Consider the following 12,506-nt stretch of genomic DNA (forward strand, 5'->3'; position numbering starts at 1 on the left):
TACATCGATCAACCGCTTAGTTTTCTCAACCTCACTTCAGCGACAATCGACTGCTTTAGCCTGACTGTAGATTTCGGTTGCTGTTTTGTTGTGTAGCTATCAAAAACATCAAATCATGTCCAGCGAGACGGCATTAAAGTAATGTCTTTGTCCTGAACACTGGATTTGAAAGCTATCTCGTTAATCTGTTGTGCATACTGGTAACGTCTGTGACTGTGGGGGCAGGTTTTTCGCGTTTTGCCTCGCAGTGTATTTGTGCTTATCCGAGGCCTTGCCGCAACAACAACCGCTCGCAAAGTCTGACATAACCGTCCGGGATTTCATGTTGAAGTTGTCAGGTTTCTGCTCTAAGTCTAGTGTTTTCCCGTCGGAACATGGACACTGATAAATTCAACTATGCCTACAGCTGTGACTTGGACATCAACGTTCAACTTAAGATGTAAGTTTCTTGCGTAAACGGCCGCATTTCGCCCAGTGGTGCAACTAATCTGTCTTGTGACTTCACAGGATGCTTTTTGTGTTCGGTCAGTGAGAGTCGGACACGGTTTCCTCACCCGAGTATAAACTTTAAAGAACTTGAGAGGATACAGCACCAATGTAATTTGTAACTGACTAATTACTGAACAAAATCACGTACAATCAAGTGACAATGATGATGCTGCTAAGTTGCAGGACTAAAGAGAATAAGCATGTTGACATGGGAGATTCTGAGCATGTGTAAAGTCATGGCTAAATGCATTTGAGTATTAGTCACAACTGACATAACTAGTATTAAATCTATTCAGTGAACAAAGCCCTGCGATCTTTAGCATAGAGTGTTTACTCTCTCCACAGTAACTCAGACAGCAGGAGGAATTGAAAGTAGAGTGTCCTGTGTCCAAACCATATGTGCATGAATCAAGTGTTTAATGCAGTGTGAAACTTTATGATGTCATTGCGAGTGGAGCAGTGCATCTCTAAAGAATGTTTAAGTTTCCATACGTTGTGTCTCTCTCTCTCTTCTTCCAGAGGCAGTTTAGAAGGAAAACGGGAGCAGAAGAGCTACAAAGCGCTGCTGGAAGACCCCATGCTGCGCTTCTCTGGGCTCTACCTTGAGAACTGCTCAGACCTATACGTTACCTGTCAGGTGTTTGCTGAAGGAAAGCCTCTTGCACTGCCAGTTCGTACCTCATATAAGCCCTTCAGCACACGCTGGAAGTGAGTCCCAACCCAGCTTGTTGTTGATAACATCCTGATTGTTACTTGTTATTACCAGAGGACCATAGTCCAATAAGATGTCATAGATCCCCGTTTCTCTAACCTGCATTTCTCATGCTGTCTGCAGCTGGAATGAGTGGCTGCGGCTGCCCGTCAAGTACCCAGACCTTCCACAGAGTGCCCAGGTAGCTCTCACAGTTTGGGACATCTATGGGCCCGGCAGAGCTGTTCCTGTTGGGGGCACCACTGTTACTCTCTTTGGCAAATATGGGTGAGTCTCACCTTACATTATTATTTCTATTCAAATTTGTTCATGTGAGTTTAGATATTTAAATGTCAAAATAACAAATTTCACATTTCTTCCTTCTAACCTAGTATGTTTCGGCAAGGGATGCATGACTTGAAGGTTTGGCCTGGTGTGGAGGGAGATGGAGGGGAGCCCACTACCACACCAGGACGCACCAGCAGCAGTCTGTCAGAGGACCAGATGGGCAGACTTGCCAAGGTAAAGTGTGTTTGTGGACAGAACTGTGCTTGAAAAGAGTACTGGAAGGAGAAGTGAGTGTGGTTTATGGGGAAGAATAGGCTAGAACTGAATCCCTGAGAAAGGAAGGTGATAAGAAATATTGTTTGTATTGGATAACGGCAGAAACACTCCAATGCAAAGCACTGTCTAAAGGGTCATCTGTTCCAGGGCCCTGACCTGGAGGTACTCAGTCATGTGAGTACAAATGGAGGAGTCAGTGTTGGCAATGGAAAACATGTGTGTTCTGTATATGTGTGTGAACAAAACATTGGTCCAACGAGATTTTTAAATAAATGTCACTGGAGTCGGACACTACACGAGTGAGTTCTACCACATTAGGACAATGCAGAGCGTGTCGGAAGTTAAATGAACCCTTTAATGCTTCTTTCCCTCTTTTAAATCCCTGAACACTTTGCATTGTTCTATGTGACAAACATGACTGTGGGATAAACCTTTGGTTTAGGTTTGGATGTGAACACCTAATTGTCAATTGCTATGGCTTTGCTTTTGAAAGCATCACACACCTTTGTTTTTTAGGTTTTCTGCTGTTGCTGTAAATCAGTGTGTCTGCATGGACTTCATGTTTATTTGAACAGAATGTAATGTCAGTCAACTTGTTGCACTTTGGTGCAGTATTTAGTGAATTTCATTTATTATTATTTGTTTGGACTATTGCTTTATTTAATAATAAACAAACTCACTAATATCCTAATTTGTGTAATAATCCTGAGTGCAGTCACTCATGTCCAAAGTTGTTTTAGGCTGCTAGCAGTTAATTAGTTGTTTTAACCCATAACTGCTGATTTTAACCAGCAGAGTTGTTGGCTTCCTGTTCACAGCAAAGTGTGTGCTTGCGTTTGTTCCTGACACTGATGGAAGAGTGGCCTGGTTTAAGTGTATGAAAAGAGATGCTGTATTGGCTGCTGAGTTTATGCCTGATTGGTTTCGCTGCACATCAGTAACCATACTGATGCTGGTTCTGCTGCAACACAGTCTCAGTTTGTATTCCTCTCCTTTTCTTCCTTCCATCTTTCTGTCCCTCTCTGTCTTAACTCAGCTGACGAAGGCCCATCGACAGGGCCACATGGTGAAGGTGGACTGGCTGGACCGGCTGACCTTCAGAGAGATTGAAATGATCAATGAGGTGAGTTTGGCTTGGAATCGTGAAGCCAGTCACAAAAAACGAATTACTCAATTTATATGTGCAGAGTTTTTTTTAATCTTTTATTTTGTGCATTTAATTCTTCAGACTGAGAAACGCAACTCAAACTTCATGTACCTCATGGTCGAGTTCCCCAGAGTCAAAACAAATGACAAGGAATACAGTATTGTATATTATGAAAAGGTATTTCCAGATCAATCAATTTCAATCAATATTTTAATATGTTAAGGCCATGTCCATAACATAAGCAGTTATCTGTATTAATTAAATGATGGTCCTCATTCAGGATGGAGATGACACATCACCTGTTCTGACCAGCTGCGACATTGTTAAAGTTCCTGACCCACAGATGGGGATGGTGAGAGCACACACACATACACACACAGTCATAGTAAAGATAGGAATTTCATGTTTAGTTAACTTTAACGATATACTGCATAAACGTCTGCTCAACCATTCCTCACAGGAGAACCTGGTGGAGAGCAAGCATCACAAACTGGCTCGTAGCCTCCGCAGTGGGCCCTCAGACCACGACCTGAAGCCCAACGCTGCTACACGTGATCAGCTCAATGTGAGCAAGCATATGTGGATTTGTGTTAGGAGCCACACATGGTTGAATGAGATTAGTATATCAGATAGGTTAATGATCTATAGAGCCTTGGTTGTGTGTCACAATCTTGATATACTGTATAATTGTGAACATTGAACCAACAGATCATTGTGAGCTACCCTCCAACCAAGCAGCTGAGCTCTGAGGAACAGGACCTGGTGTGGAAGTTCAGATACTACCTCACCACACAGGAGAAGGTGGGTGGGTGTGTGGGTGTGTTTTACTCCTTTGGGGCATACGACCTTACTCGCATTGATTGCCTACTCCTCCACTCACTGCAGGCGTTGACTAAGTTCCTCAAGTGTGTGAACTGGGATCTGCCCCAGGAGGCCAAACAGGCCCTGGAGCTTCTGGGGAAGTGGAGGCCAATGGACGTGGAGGACTCCTTAGAGCTGCTGTCCTCGCAGTTCACCAACCCGACTGTCCGACGCTATGCGGTAGCACGTCTGCAGCAGGCAGACGATGAGGTGGGCAGAGGCAGGGCTTTCACTTTACTTCAATCAAATATAAACTTTGTTTGTTTAAAGTCATTCAACAGCAAACCTTTGCACCCCATCAATCCAACCTTGCCCCAACAGAAACATTCATGTAATTTAAAGTAATTAAAGTTTTCACCAGAAATCGTAAGAATCATTCATTCCCATCTCTCCTGTCAGGACCTGCTGATGTATCTTCTGCAGCTGGTCCAGGCTCTCAAATATGAAAACTTCAGTGACATTCAGGGAGGCCTGGATCCAGGCAGCAAAAGAGAAATCCAGGGACTTTCAGATGATTCCATGCTGGACAGGTCAGTGAATCAGAAATAATAAAAGCTACTCTGCATCGTCAGTGAGTCAACACTGCAAGGAAGAAACATATGGAGGTCATTTGTCAAGAACATATAAAAACTACTGACCTCCAAGGATTTTTTTAATTATTTGTTTTTAACCGCCTTAGTCTGAATATATCTCAGAATTACTCACTGGTCAGTAAAACACTCGCCAGAATTAGATTATTTTACTTTCAGAAACCATAACGAACTCATTGGATGTTATATTTTTTCTGGCTCATCTGCAGCTTTGGCCACAATCTCAGTGTAGTTAGATGCATCCACGTTGACCTAAAAATAGGAATGACACATGGACAGAACTATCCATAGCAAACACATCATCTCAGCAACACGAGCACAAGTCCATTTATGTGTCGTGTCAGTTGTTCTGCTTTCATTAAATATATTAAATGTTTTTCCTTTTCCCTGTCTTTAGTTCTCAGATCATTTCTGGCACACCTGGACCCTCCTCCACTCCACAGAAAGGCAAGGATGGAGCCGACAGTGAGAATCTCGAGGTAAAAAGGCAGAATGTGAATAAACAACCACAGAATGGTTGGAAACATCACATGTGCTCATGTCATAATGCTGCATAGAGATCTATACATTCCCATATGAAACAGAGCATCAGATGCAAAGTATAGTGTTAAAAACCTGAAGGGTGCCCATGAAAGCGTAGCTACTCGGCAGGTTAATATATGTAACCACATGTCTGCATTTCTCTATAGCAAGATCTGTGTACATTCCTCATCTCACGTGCTTGCAAGAATTCAACACTTGCCAACTATTTGTACTGGTGCGTACTGTTAATTTCCTGCTTGAGTATAATATTGGGTCAATTTATTACCTGTTATTAGCGATTACATATGGGTTTGCTTGTATTTATGCGTTCCTCCAGGTATGTGATTGTGGAGTGCGAGGATCAGGACACTCATCTGAGAGATCCGAAGATTCACGAGATGTACCTGAATGTGATGAGGAGATTCAGCCAGGCTCTGCTGAAGGTGAGCAACGTGATGCGTCTACTGCAGACTCAAATGAAGCGCGCGCTTCACCTTCTAATGTTACTCACGCTCCAGGGGGATAAGAGCGTGAAGGTGATGCGGTCCCTGCTGGCTGCGCAGCAGACGTTTGTGGACAGACTAGTGCAGCTCATGAAGGCCGTCCAAAGAGAGAGCGGGAACCGCAAGAAGAAGGTAACTGATCAGCAGCAGACAGTATTTACCTCCATAAGTTGAACAGAATGTTTCTAGTTTTCTAAAACAATCTGTTAAAGACATTTCTTTAATGACTTTGGCTTCAGCTGTAGTAGCACATCAACACACAGACCCTGCTAAGTTGTGTGTTCATCTGTGTGTCTGCAGACGGAGCGGCTGCAGGCTTTGCTGGCTGACAATGAGAAGGTGAATCTCTCTGAGATTGAGCCGATTCCTCTTCCTCTGGAGCCTCAGATCAGGATAAGAGGCATCGTACCTGAGACAGCAACACTATTCAAGGTAAAAAAAAAAAAATCATTCATTTGTACAACTCGTTTATAGATGTGGTTAATGAGTCTGTTTCCTCTGTGTGTGTGTGTGTGTTTGTGTGTGTGTGTGTGTGTGTTAGAGTGCTCTGATGCCAGCAAAGCTGATCTTTAAAACAGAGGAGGGGTTCATGTATCCAGTCATCTTTAAACATGGAGACGACCTGAGGCAGGACCAGCTGATCCTGCAGATCATCTCGCTCATGGACAAAGTATGATTACTTTTACTTTAATTACACAGTAACATACAGTTAGTCAGTTCACAGGCTTCTTTTTGAAACGTATTCAGCTGAAAAAACTGGTGCGTGTTTGGAGCCACAGGCTTTAACAAAAATCACTGCTTACCCAGAGAATAGCAGCTGCAGCTTGTTTAATTCCTTGTTTAATGTGGCGTTTGTTTTGTCTCTGGGTTTCCAGCTTCTAAGAAAAGAGAATTTGGACCTGAAATTAACGCCGTACAAGGTTTTAGCCACCAGCACTAAACATGGTGAGATAGTACAGTAATCTAAGACTGTCCCACTTACCTCCTTAAACAGGAATCCTTAGTTAGGGTTAAGGGCTAACATTGTTCATATTTCAGGTTTTATGCAGTTCGTCCAGTCTGTTCCTGTTGCCGAAGTCCTGGCCACTGAAGGCAACATCCAGGTCAGTGAGGCTGTAGACAGTGAGGGCTCGGTTTGGATGTCGCCGATGAACACTCTCTCTTCATACACATAATTTGTCTCAACAGAGTTTCTTCAGGAAACATGCCCCAAGCGAAAAAGGTCCCTACGGCATCAGCTCAGAGGTGATGGACACCTACGTCAAGAGCTGTGGTAAGGCAGTGGGTGTTGTAACGGACCTTTGCTCTACCTGTAGAACACACAGGTTCTGATCAATGATTTGTCTCCCTCTCAGCTGGATACTGTGTCATCACATACATCCTGGGAGTAGGAGACAGACATTTGGACAACTTGCTGCTGACAAAGACTGGTGAGACAAACACCTTTGTTTCACACCCTTTTTAATAACACCTCCTTTAATGGACTGTCCAACAGAGTTCTCCCCTTGTCCTGTTTTACAGGGAAGCTTTTCCACATCGACTTCGGTTACATCCTGGGCAGAGACCCCAAACCCCTGCCTCCACCCATGAAGCTGAGTAAAGAGATGGTGGAGGGGATGGGAGGCATGCAGAGCGAGCAGTACCAGGAGTTCAGGAAGCAGTGCTACACCGCCTTCCTGCACCTCAGGAGGCAAGAGGAACAACAAATGCACAGAAACAACTTCACCAAATGGGATCATTTAAAATATCGGTGTCCCTTCATCTCTTCAGGTACTCCAACCTGATCCTGAATCTGTTCTCCCTAATGGTGGACGCCAATATTCCTGACATCGCTTTGGAGCCCGACAAGACCGTTAAGAAGGTAGGTTCGTGTTATAATCTAAATCTATATAAAACAATTTTGACCAGAGCAAACTTTGATATTTTACCTCTAGGTACAAGACAAGTTCAGACTGGACTTATCCGATGAGGAGGCGGTTCATTACATGCAGAGTCTGATTGATGAGAGCGTGGGTGCGCTGTTTGCTGCTGTGGTGGAGCAGATACACAAGTTTGCACAGGTAAGTCTCCTTAAACATGTGGCCAGAATGGACTAATGCCGCTTTACAAAGCTTTTAAGCCGTCCTGCCTATGAAAACCTCATTTGTAATTGTTGTTGCAATTTGTGATTGCATTCAGCTGGATTTGTTATATGATGACTGGTGCGGTCCTCATATTTCATATCATCGTTCTTATTTTTAAAGATTTAATAATTGTGATATCCACAGGGATTATAACCCAACAATAGCATAACAAGCTTAAATAGGTTCTGTTCACTTCATGTTTCAGGTCTCCCAGTGTTTTAATGGACAATTAACTAGAAGCACTGACATTTATAAACTGAAAACATCAGCAGCAAATTGGTATAAACAGGTTAAACCATGATCAACATATTATTTTGTTCTTGTGCTTCCTTAGTACTGGCGAAGATGAGACGAGCATGAACTGGATGAAGCTTGTTGACCTGACTGGTGCGTGCGTGCGAGAGAGAATGAAGTAAAGAAACCCAGCGACACTGTTTAAAGGCCAAGATTGCACTGCCAACTTTACTGCAAGATGGCTAAACAAGGAGAACCTCCTTGTTTGCTTATGTATATATTCTGTATATTAATGAATGAATGAATGACTGTGAGGCCAAATAATAAAACTGTTGATACAACTAAATGAAGTGGACGCTTGTGTTTTTTAAATTCACATATTTTCAGAGCAGTGTGTGTTTTGGTTAGCGTAGCCCACAAAAGTGCTGCCATGCAGCGTTCATGGTGCACAGCATGGTTCTTAATTGAGCATCGCTGACCATCTGTGGTCATCCAGTGAACGCTGGGGGTAGAAACGCATCCAGCCCTAGAGGGAGATGAGTCAGAACCGGTGACTAAGCATTTCCTGCCAGACAAAGACCTGACGAAGAAACCGTTCCGGTTTAACGTGAACACATTCAGATACGGTCTAAAATAGGAACAAAGGAGTCCAATCGGCTCCACGACATTTGTTTCCTCACATTAAGATGGGAGACATCTGTTATAGCTGAGGACCAAAGATTCTGAGAAACTCAGTCATGTGACATCTGCCTAAAATAACTTGACAATTTATTAGTACACCTCCTTAAAAATGAAGGTCTAATACTACAGTGAATAAAGTGTGAAACTGAAACCTGCACATGGAGACCATAGTAAAATAAAGCCACTTCCTCTGATGTCAGGAGATGGATGTTTATACTACATGAACTTATACTGATGCAGACAGTGTGAACACAGTTCAGTCTTCCTTCCATTTCCAACTCGATTTAATGAGACGGCAGCAGCGATGAAAACCAAGTTAGTGAGTGTAAATACAACATCAGAATGATTTTACAGAAGATCACAATAACAAACAGGAGAAGACAGGAGTGAGCTAGAAACAGATGGGGTTAAATCCTCCTCACTGGAGGATGAGAAGCCGACGTGCACGTTGTGCTTCTGTGTAATCAGGCGCTCACCTACAGCAGCCAGCGCTTTGCTTCATACGTGAGTCATCACCACAGCAGTGGTGGGGCTGTTGGCCTGCGTCTGTGGACTCTGGAAAAGGTAGAAGGAGAAAACAAACAATGCTGCACAGCCAAACCCACAAAGGCGGAAAGAATGCAACACCAGCAAAAACAGGAGGCAGAAGATGTCAAGATGTTCCTTGTTTTCACGGGGAGGAAGAACGAGGTGTCAGTCACGGTGAGGAGGCAGCGGCGCTGCCAAGGGGCAACTGTGAGTCAGAGCAGCGGCCGATACACAGAGGAGCCCTGTGTTATCAGAGGGGGGTCCGAAGTTTCCCTAATTCCTCTGTGTGAACTTCATAGTTTGGACCCGGCCTGGAACCGCAGCCAGATTTAGAGTCTGTGCGCACACGTAAACACACAGAAAAACAGCGCGGGGCTCGGTGGACGTGGGGGATAAACGGTCTCTGCTCCACTGGTGGCGGCTCGCACACAGGAATGTGTTGGTGTGTTTGAACCCACACGCACATTTCTATGTGCTCAGGCCAGGGTTCGAGGTCGTCTTCTGGCCCACGGGAGAGAAATATTTATTACACTCACCATTTAAATGCTTGAAAAGCCTAATCTAATATATTCTATCTAACAATCATAACAAATAAATATTATTACAAATAGCGTTGTATATTTTTCTATTATGAACATTTCCAGAGTAATCAGATTATTTGATTCTGCTTTCGGCACCATAATCATGCTGCATGCATTAGAAGTTTATTTCACATCGTGGTTTAGAAACTAAACACTGCAGATGAAAATCAGGAAGCTTCGTCTACCCACCTTTATAAAACCAGTGCTCTCGTTAAGATGCCCCAGTCTTTTGCTCTATTGGTCCATTGTCTGAAAGGACAGAGACACGGGTGGGATGCTGATGCCAGAGTCCCGGCCTCGCTCCATCTCCCCACAGGTGACAGCCTGTTCCTGGTTGGAGGGAAGGCTGGAGGACGACTCAGTGGAGACGCGGTCGTCAGCAAATTCCACGTGGATGTCACAAGGGTCGACGGGGACCAGCGACACCGGGACCAAAGAGACTGGATCATGTACAGGCGCCTGATAGTGGAAGAAATAATGAAGATCCATCAGGGAGGACCTGGTTTAAAAAAAAAAAAAAAAAGACAATTCAATGAACACATACCGGGGTCTTGGGGGGATTTTCAGCTGTTCGCGCAGGTCGCCTTGTTTTTTTCACAAACGCCATGAGAAGCGGAGCGAGGAGCAAAGAAGTGAGGCCGATTCCCAGACACAAGCCAGGCATCAGGCCTGCAGGCACAACACAAAGAAGCAACGCTAGTACTGTGTGAACCAACGACCGACCCAGGAGCTTGAACTGACCCTTTGGACTTGGACAACCACATCACATTATACACGTCTGGGTTTTAAACAATCATTCAGGCTAAAACTAAGACTTCACGTGTTCAACCTGATTTGGAGAGCGTCTGGACGCACTGAGGGGCAGATTTGGGGGAGGCAGCCATGGAGAAGGTGGGGAAGGAGAAGTTCGCCTCCACACAGTACGTTTGACCCGGAGACAAACCAGAGAACTCCACGTCGGACGCCACCTCTTGGGTCCAAACCGTCCGAGTCTGCACCACAGACGACCACGAACATACAGTAGACAGTATACACACTGTTAACCTGTGTGTGTCAATGATCAATGGATGTTCACTGGGCTTCTTGTACAGATTAAAAATATTTATTTGAGGACATGCTTTTGTTAAAGACAGCGTGTTGGACCTGGTGTTCCGAGGGTTCCAGGGTGTTGTACATGGTCACCGTTGTCCAGGGGTCAATCATTAGAGAGATGGGACAGCACCGCTGCATGGAGCACCTCCTGCTGGCAGCACATGGGAACTGCACCCTCACCAGCAGCCGCAGGTCGTCCTTCAGGGAGACGGAGACAGAGGGGGGGCTGAAGGCTGGAGTGGACAGAGAGGACCGTTAACTATGCATCGATCACTGAACCCATGAGCCCCAGAGGCCGCACGGTTTCACGGCGCTGCGCTCCCCTGCAGCCGGTGACTGACTGAAATCACTGTAGTCAAACTTGCGCGGCTCCGTCCAGACTGTGGCGACGGGGCTGAGGTGGACGCCAAGGCGAATCATGTTGTACAGCTCGAAGTTGGAGAAGGCCTGGGAAACGTCACAGGTGCGAGAGGACGTCCACACACACCATGCCACGTCCTGCCACGGGTCCCTGCAGGAGCACAGTCACTTAGACCTGTAATAACCTGGCCTCAGCCTTTTAATGGGAATAAATCACATTCAAACATCAGTTACTATATACATTTATATTTTGTTCCTTTTGAAATTGGGTAGACATTGAACAATAATTATGTGACCAGGAAGAACATGTATAAAATTTAACCTAGTCTCCCTTCATCATTTTCATTTAGTTGAAAATCAAAATTCTATCTGACTGTTTTAACTATTTTAATGTTTATTTCCATGCTGACTTTTCTCGGTGACGACATTTTGAATAATATTTGCTATGCGTAAATATATAATGGAGCCTAGACGTGGTAAACACAGTAGCAGACGATGGCTGTGGAGGGAGAGCGTGACTCTTACCCCTGTGTCTTTGTCTGGACTGTGTAGGTGGTATTAGGACTGGCACTGGGACAATCCCACTGCAGGAGGCAGCCTAAGTCCAGTGATTCCACTGCAGTGTAACAGACTAACCCAGTCGACCCTAGAAAGATCACACGAACCCGTACACCAAAATAGCACACACACACACAGATGCCCATTGACCCGTTAAGTCAGATTGTCACAACTTTGTTAGCTCATGCAAGCGTGGCGGCCCCACAGAGAAGAACAGGGACACGGCTGCAGGAGACGCCGCTAAAAACGCCAGGACCAGAGTTACGCTGCATACTCACTGCAGATGAGCAGGGCGACCATGACACTCAGCCCCACCTGGGCTCCCACACGACTCGGGGCTCCACCTGGCGTCTCCATGGCAACTCACCCACCTCTGGGTCAAGCGAATAACACGGCGATCGGCATGCTCTGCGTCGCAGCGGAGATGAGCGAGTCCCTTAAAGCAAGACGGATGCACCTGCGGCGAGCGCGAGGAACGAGCAGCAGGGGAAAGGGACGGCCCGGAGTCAGCGGGCAGAGAAGGGGGGGAGAGGGATAAGGGCTTAATTGGAGGCCAGTACATTTGTAAGAGAGAGGAAAGGCTGTAAGCTACTTAGAGAGGGCAAAAAATAAGATTCATTTATAGGCAGAATGCAATCGCTTCCATCATTTACAAATATTTACAGATGTTTAATCTAAAAAATTGGAAGCAGAGAGTTTTTGTTTTAATTTAACCACATTAAAAAGATTAGTACGCTGATCTCAATATAATCATAAAACGAGTTAAACTTCTCAACGCGTCAAAATGTTTGTCGCATATTCTAAATGAGCAAAATATTCGCTTGTAATATTTATTTCCAGATAATTGTGTCAACACTTGCTAATTAGTCCTAAATAAGTACAGTCAAAGCTGAATGTCTGGTAATCTGATAATAAATCTGAGGGAAGAAAAACTAAAACGAAACATGACCTTAAATATGCAGAGGTTCTAATCCGTCCTCTG

General features: G+C 44.8%; 2 protein-coding genes across 4 annotated transcripts; one reads left to right on the forward strand and one right to left on the reverse strand.

The window, feature by feature from the left end:
- Positions 1 to 34: 34 nt before the first annotated feature.
- pik3c3 (phosphatidylinositol 3-kinase, catalytic subunit type 3) lies at positions 35 to 8,070 on the forward strand. 2 transcript variants are annotated; one of them, XM_055507157.1, is made up of 26 exons: positions 35 to 439; positions 1,009 to 1,197; positions 1,325 to 1,468; positions 1,573 to 1,702; positions 1,892 to 1,918; positions 2,781 to 2,867; positions 2,973 to 3,068; positions 3,172 to 3,243; positions 3,352 to 3,456; positions 3,600 to 3,692; positions 3,777 to 3,962; positions 4,152 to 4,282; positions 4,740 to 4,821; positions 5,032 to 5,099; positions 5,202 to 5,307; positions 5,383 to 5,499; positions 5,668 to 5,799; positions 5,909 to 6,037; positions 6,243 to 6,312; positions 6,406 to 6,470; positions 6,556 to 6,640; positions 6,723 to 6,797; positions 6,889 to 7,057; positions 7,138 to 7,228; positions 7,302 to 7,427; positions 7,825 to 8,070. In XM_055507157.1, exons 1-26 carry the CDS (start codon positions 375 to 377, stop codon positions 7,837 to 7,839), a joined length of 2,655 nt encoding a protein of 884 aa, XP_055363132.1. In that variant the 5' UTR covers positions 35 to 374; the 3' UTR covers positions 7,840 to 8,070. The 2 variants fall into 2 exon arrangements, with proteins under 2 accessions (XP_055363132.1, XP_028984551.1); XM_029128718.3 differs by lacking the exon at positions 1,892 to 1,918.
- On the reverse strand, positions 8,064 to 12,469 carry si:dkeyp-75h12.7 (uncharacterized). Of its 2 annotated transcripts, none has more exons than XM_029143332.3 (8): positions 11,803 to 12,469; positions 11,492 to 11,612; positions 10,948 to 11,117; positions 10,658 to 10,839; positions 10,344 to 10,506; positions 10,059 to 10,183; positions 9,704 to 9,973; positions 8,064 to 8,960 (listed from the first exon to the last, which is right to left on the reverse strand). In XM_029143332.3, the coding sequence occupies exons 1-7, from the start codon at positions 11,879 to 11,881 to the stop codon at positions 9,749 to 9,751; spliced, it is 1,065 nt and encodes a 354-aa protein (XP_028999165.1). In that variant the 5' UTR covers positions 11,882 to 12,469; the 3' UTR covers positions 8,064 to 8,960; positions 9,704 to 9,748. The 2 variants fall into 2 exon arrangements, with proteins under 2 accessions (XP_028999165.1, XP_028999164.1); XM_029143331.3 differs by having other exon boundaries at positions 8,064 to 9,434.
- Between the last annotated feature and the right edge of the window lie 37 nt (positions 12,470 to 12,506).

This window comes from Betta splendens, chromosome 2 (assembly GCF_900634795.4).
Source record: "Betta splendens chromosome 2, fBetSpl5.4, whole genome shotgun sequence".
Taxonomy (NCBI): Eukaryota; Metazoa; Chordata; class Actinopteri; order Anabantiformes; family Osphronemidae; genus Betta; species Betta splendens.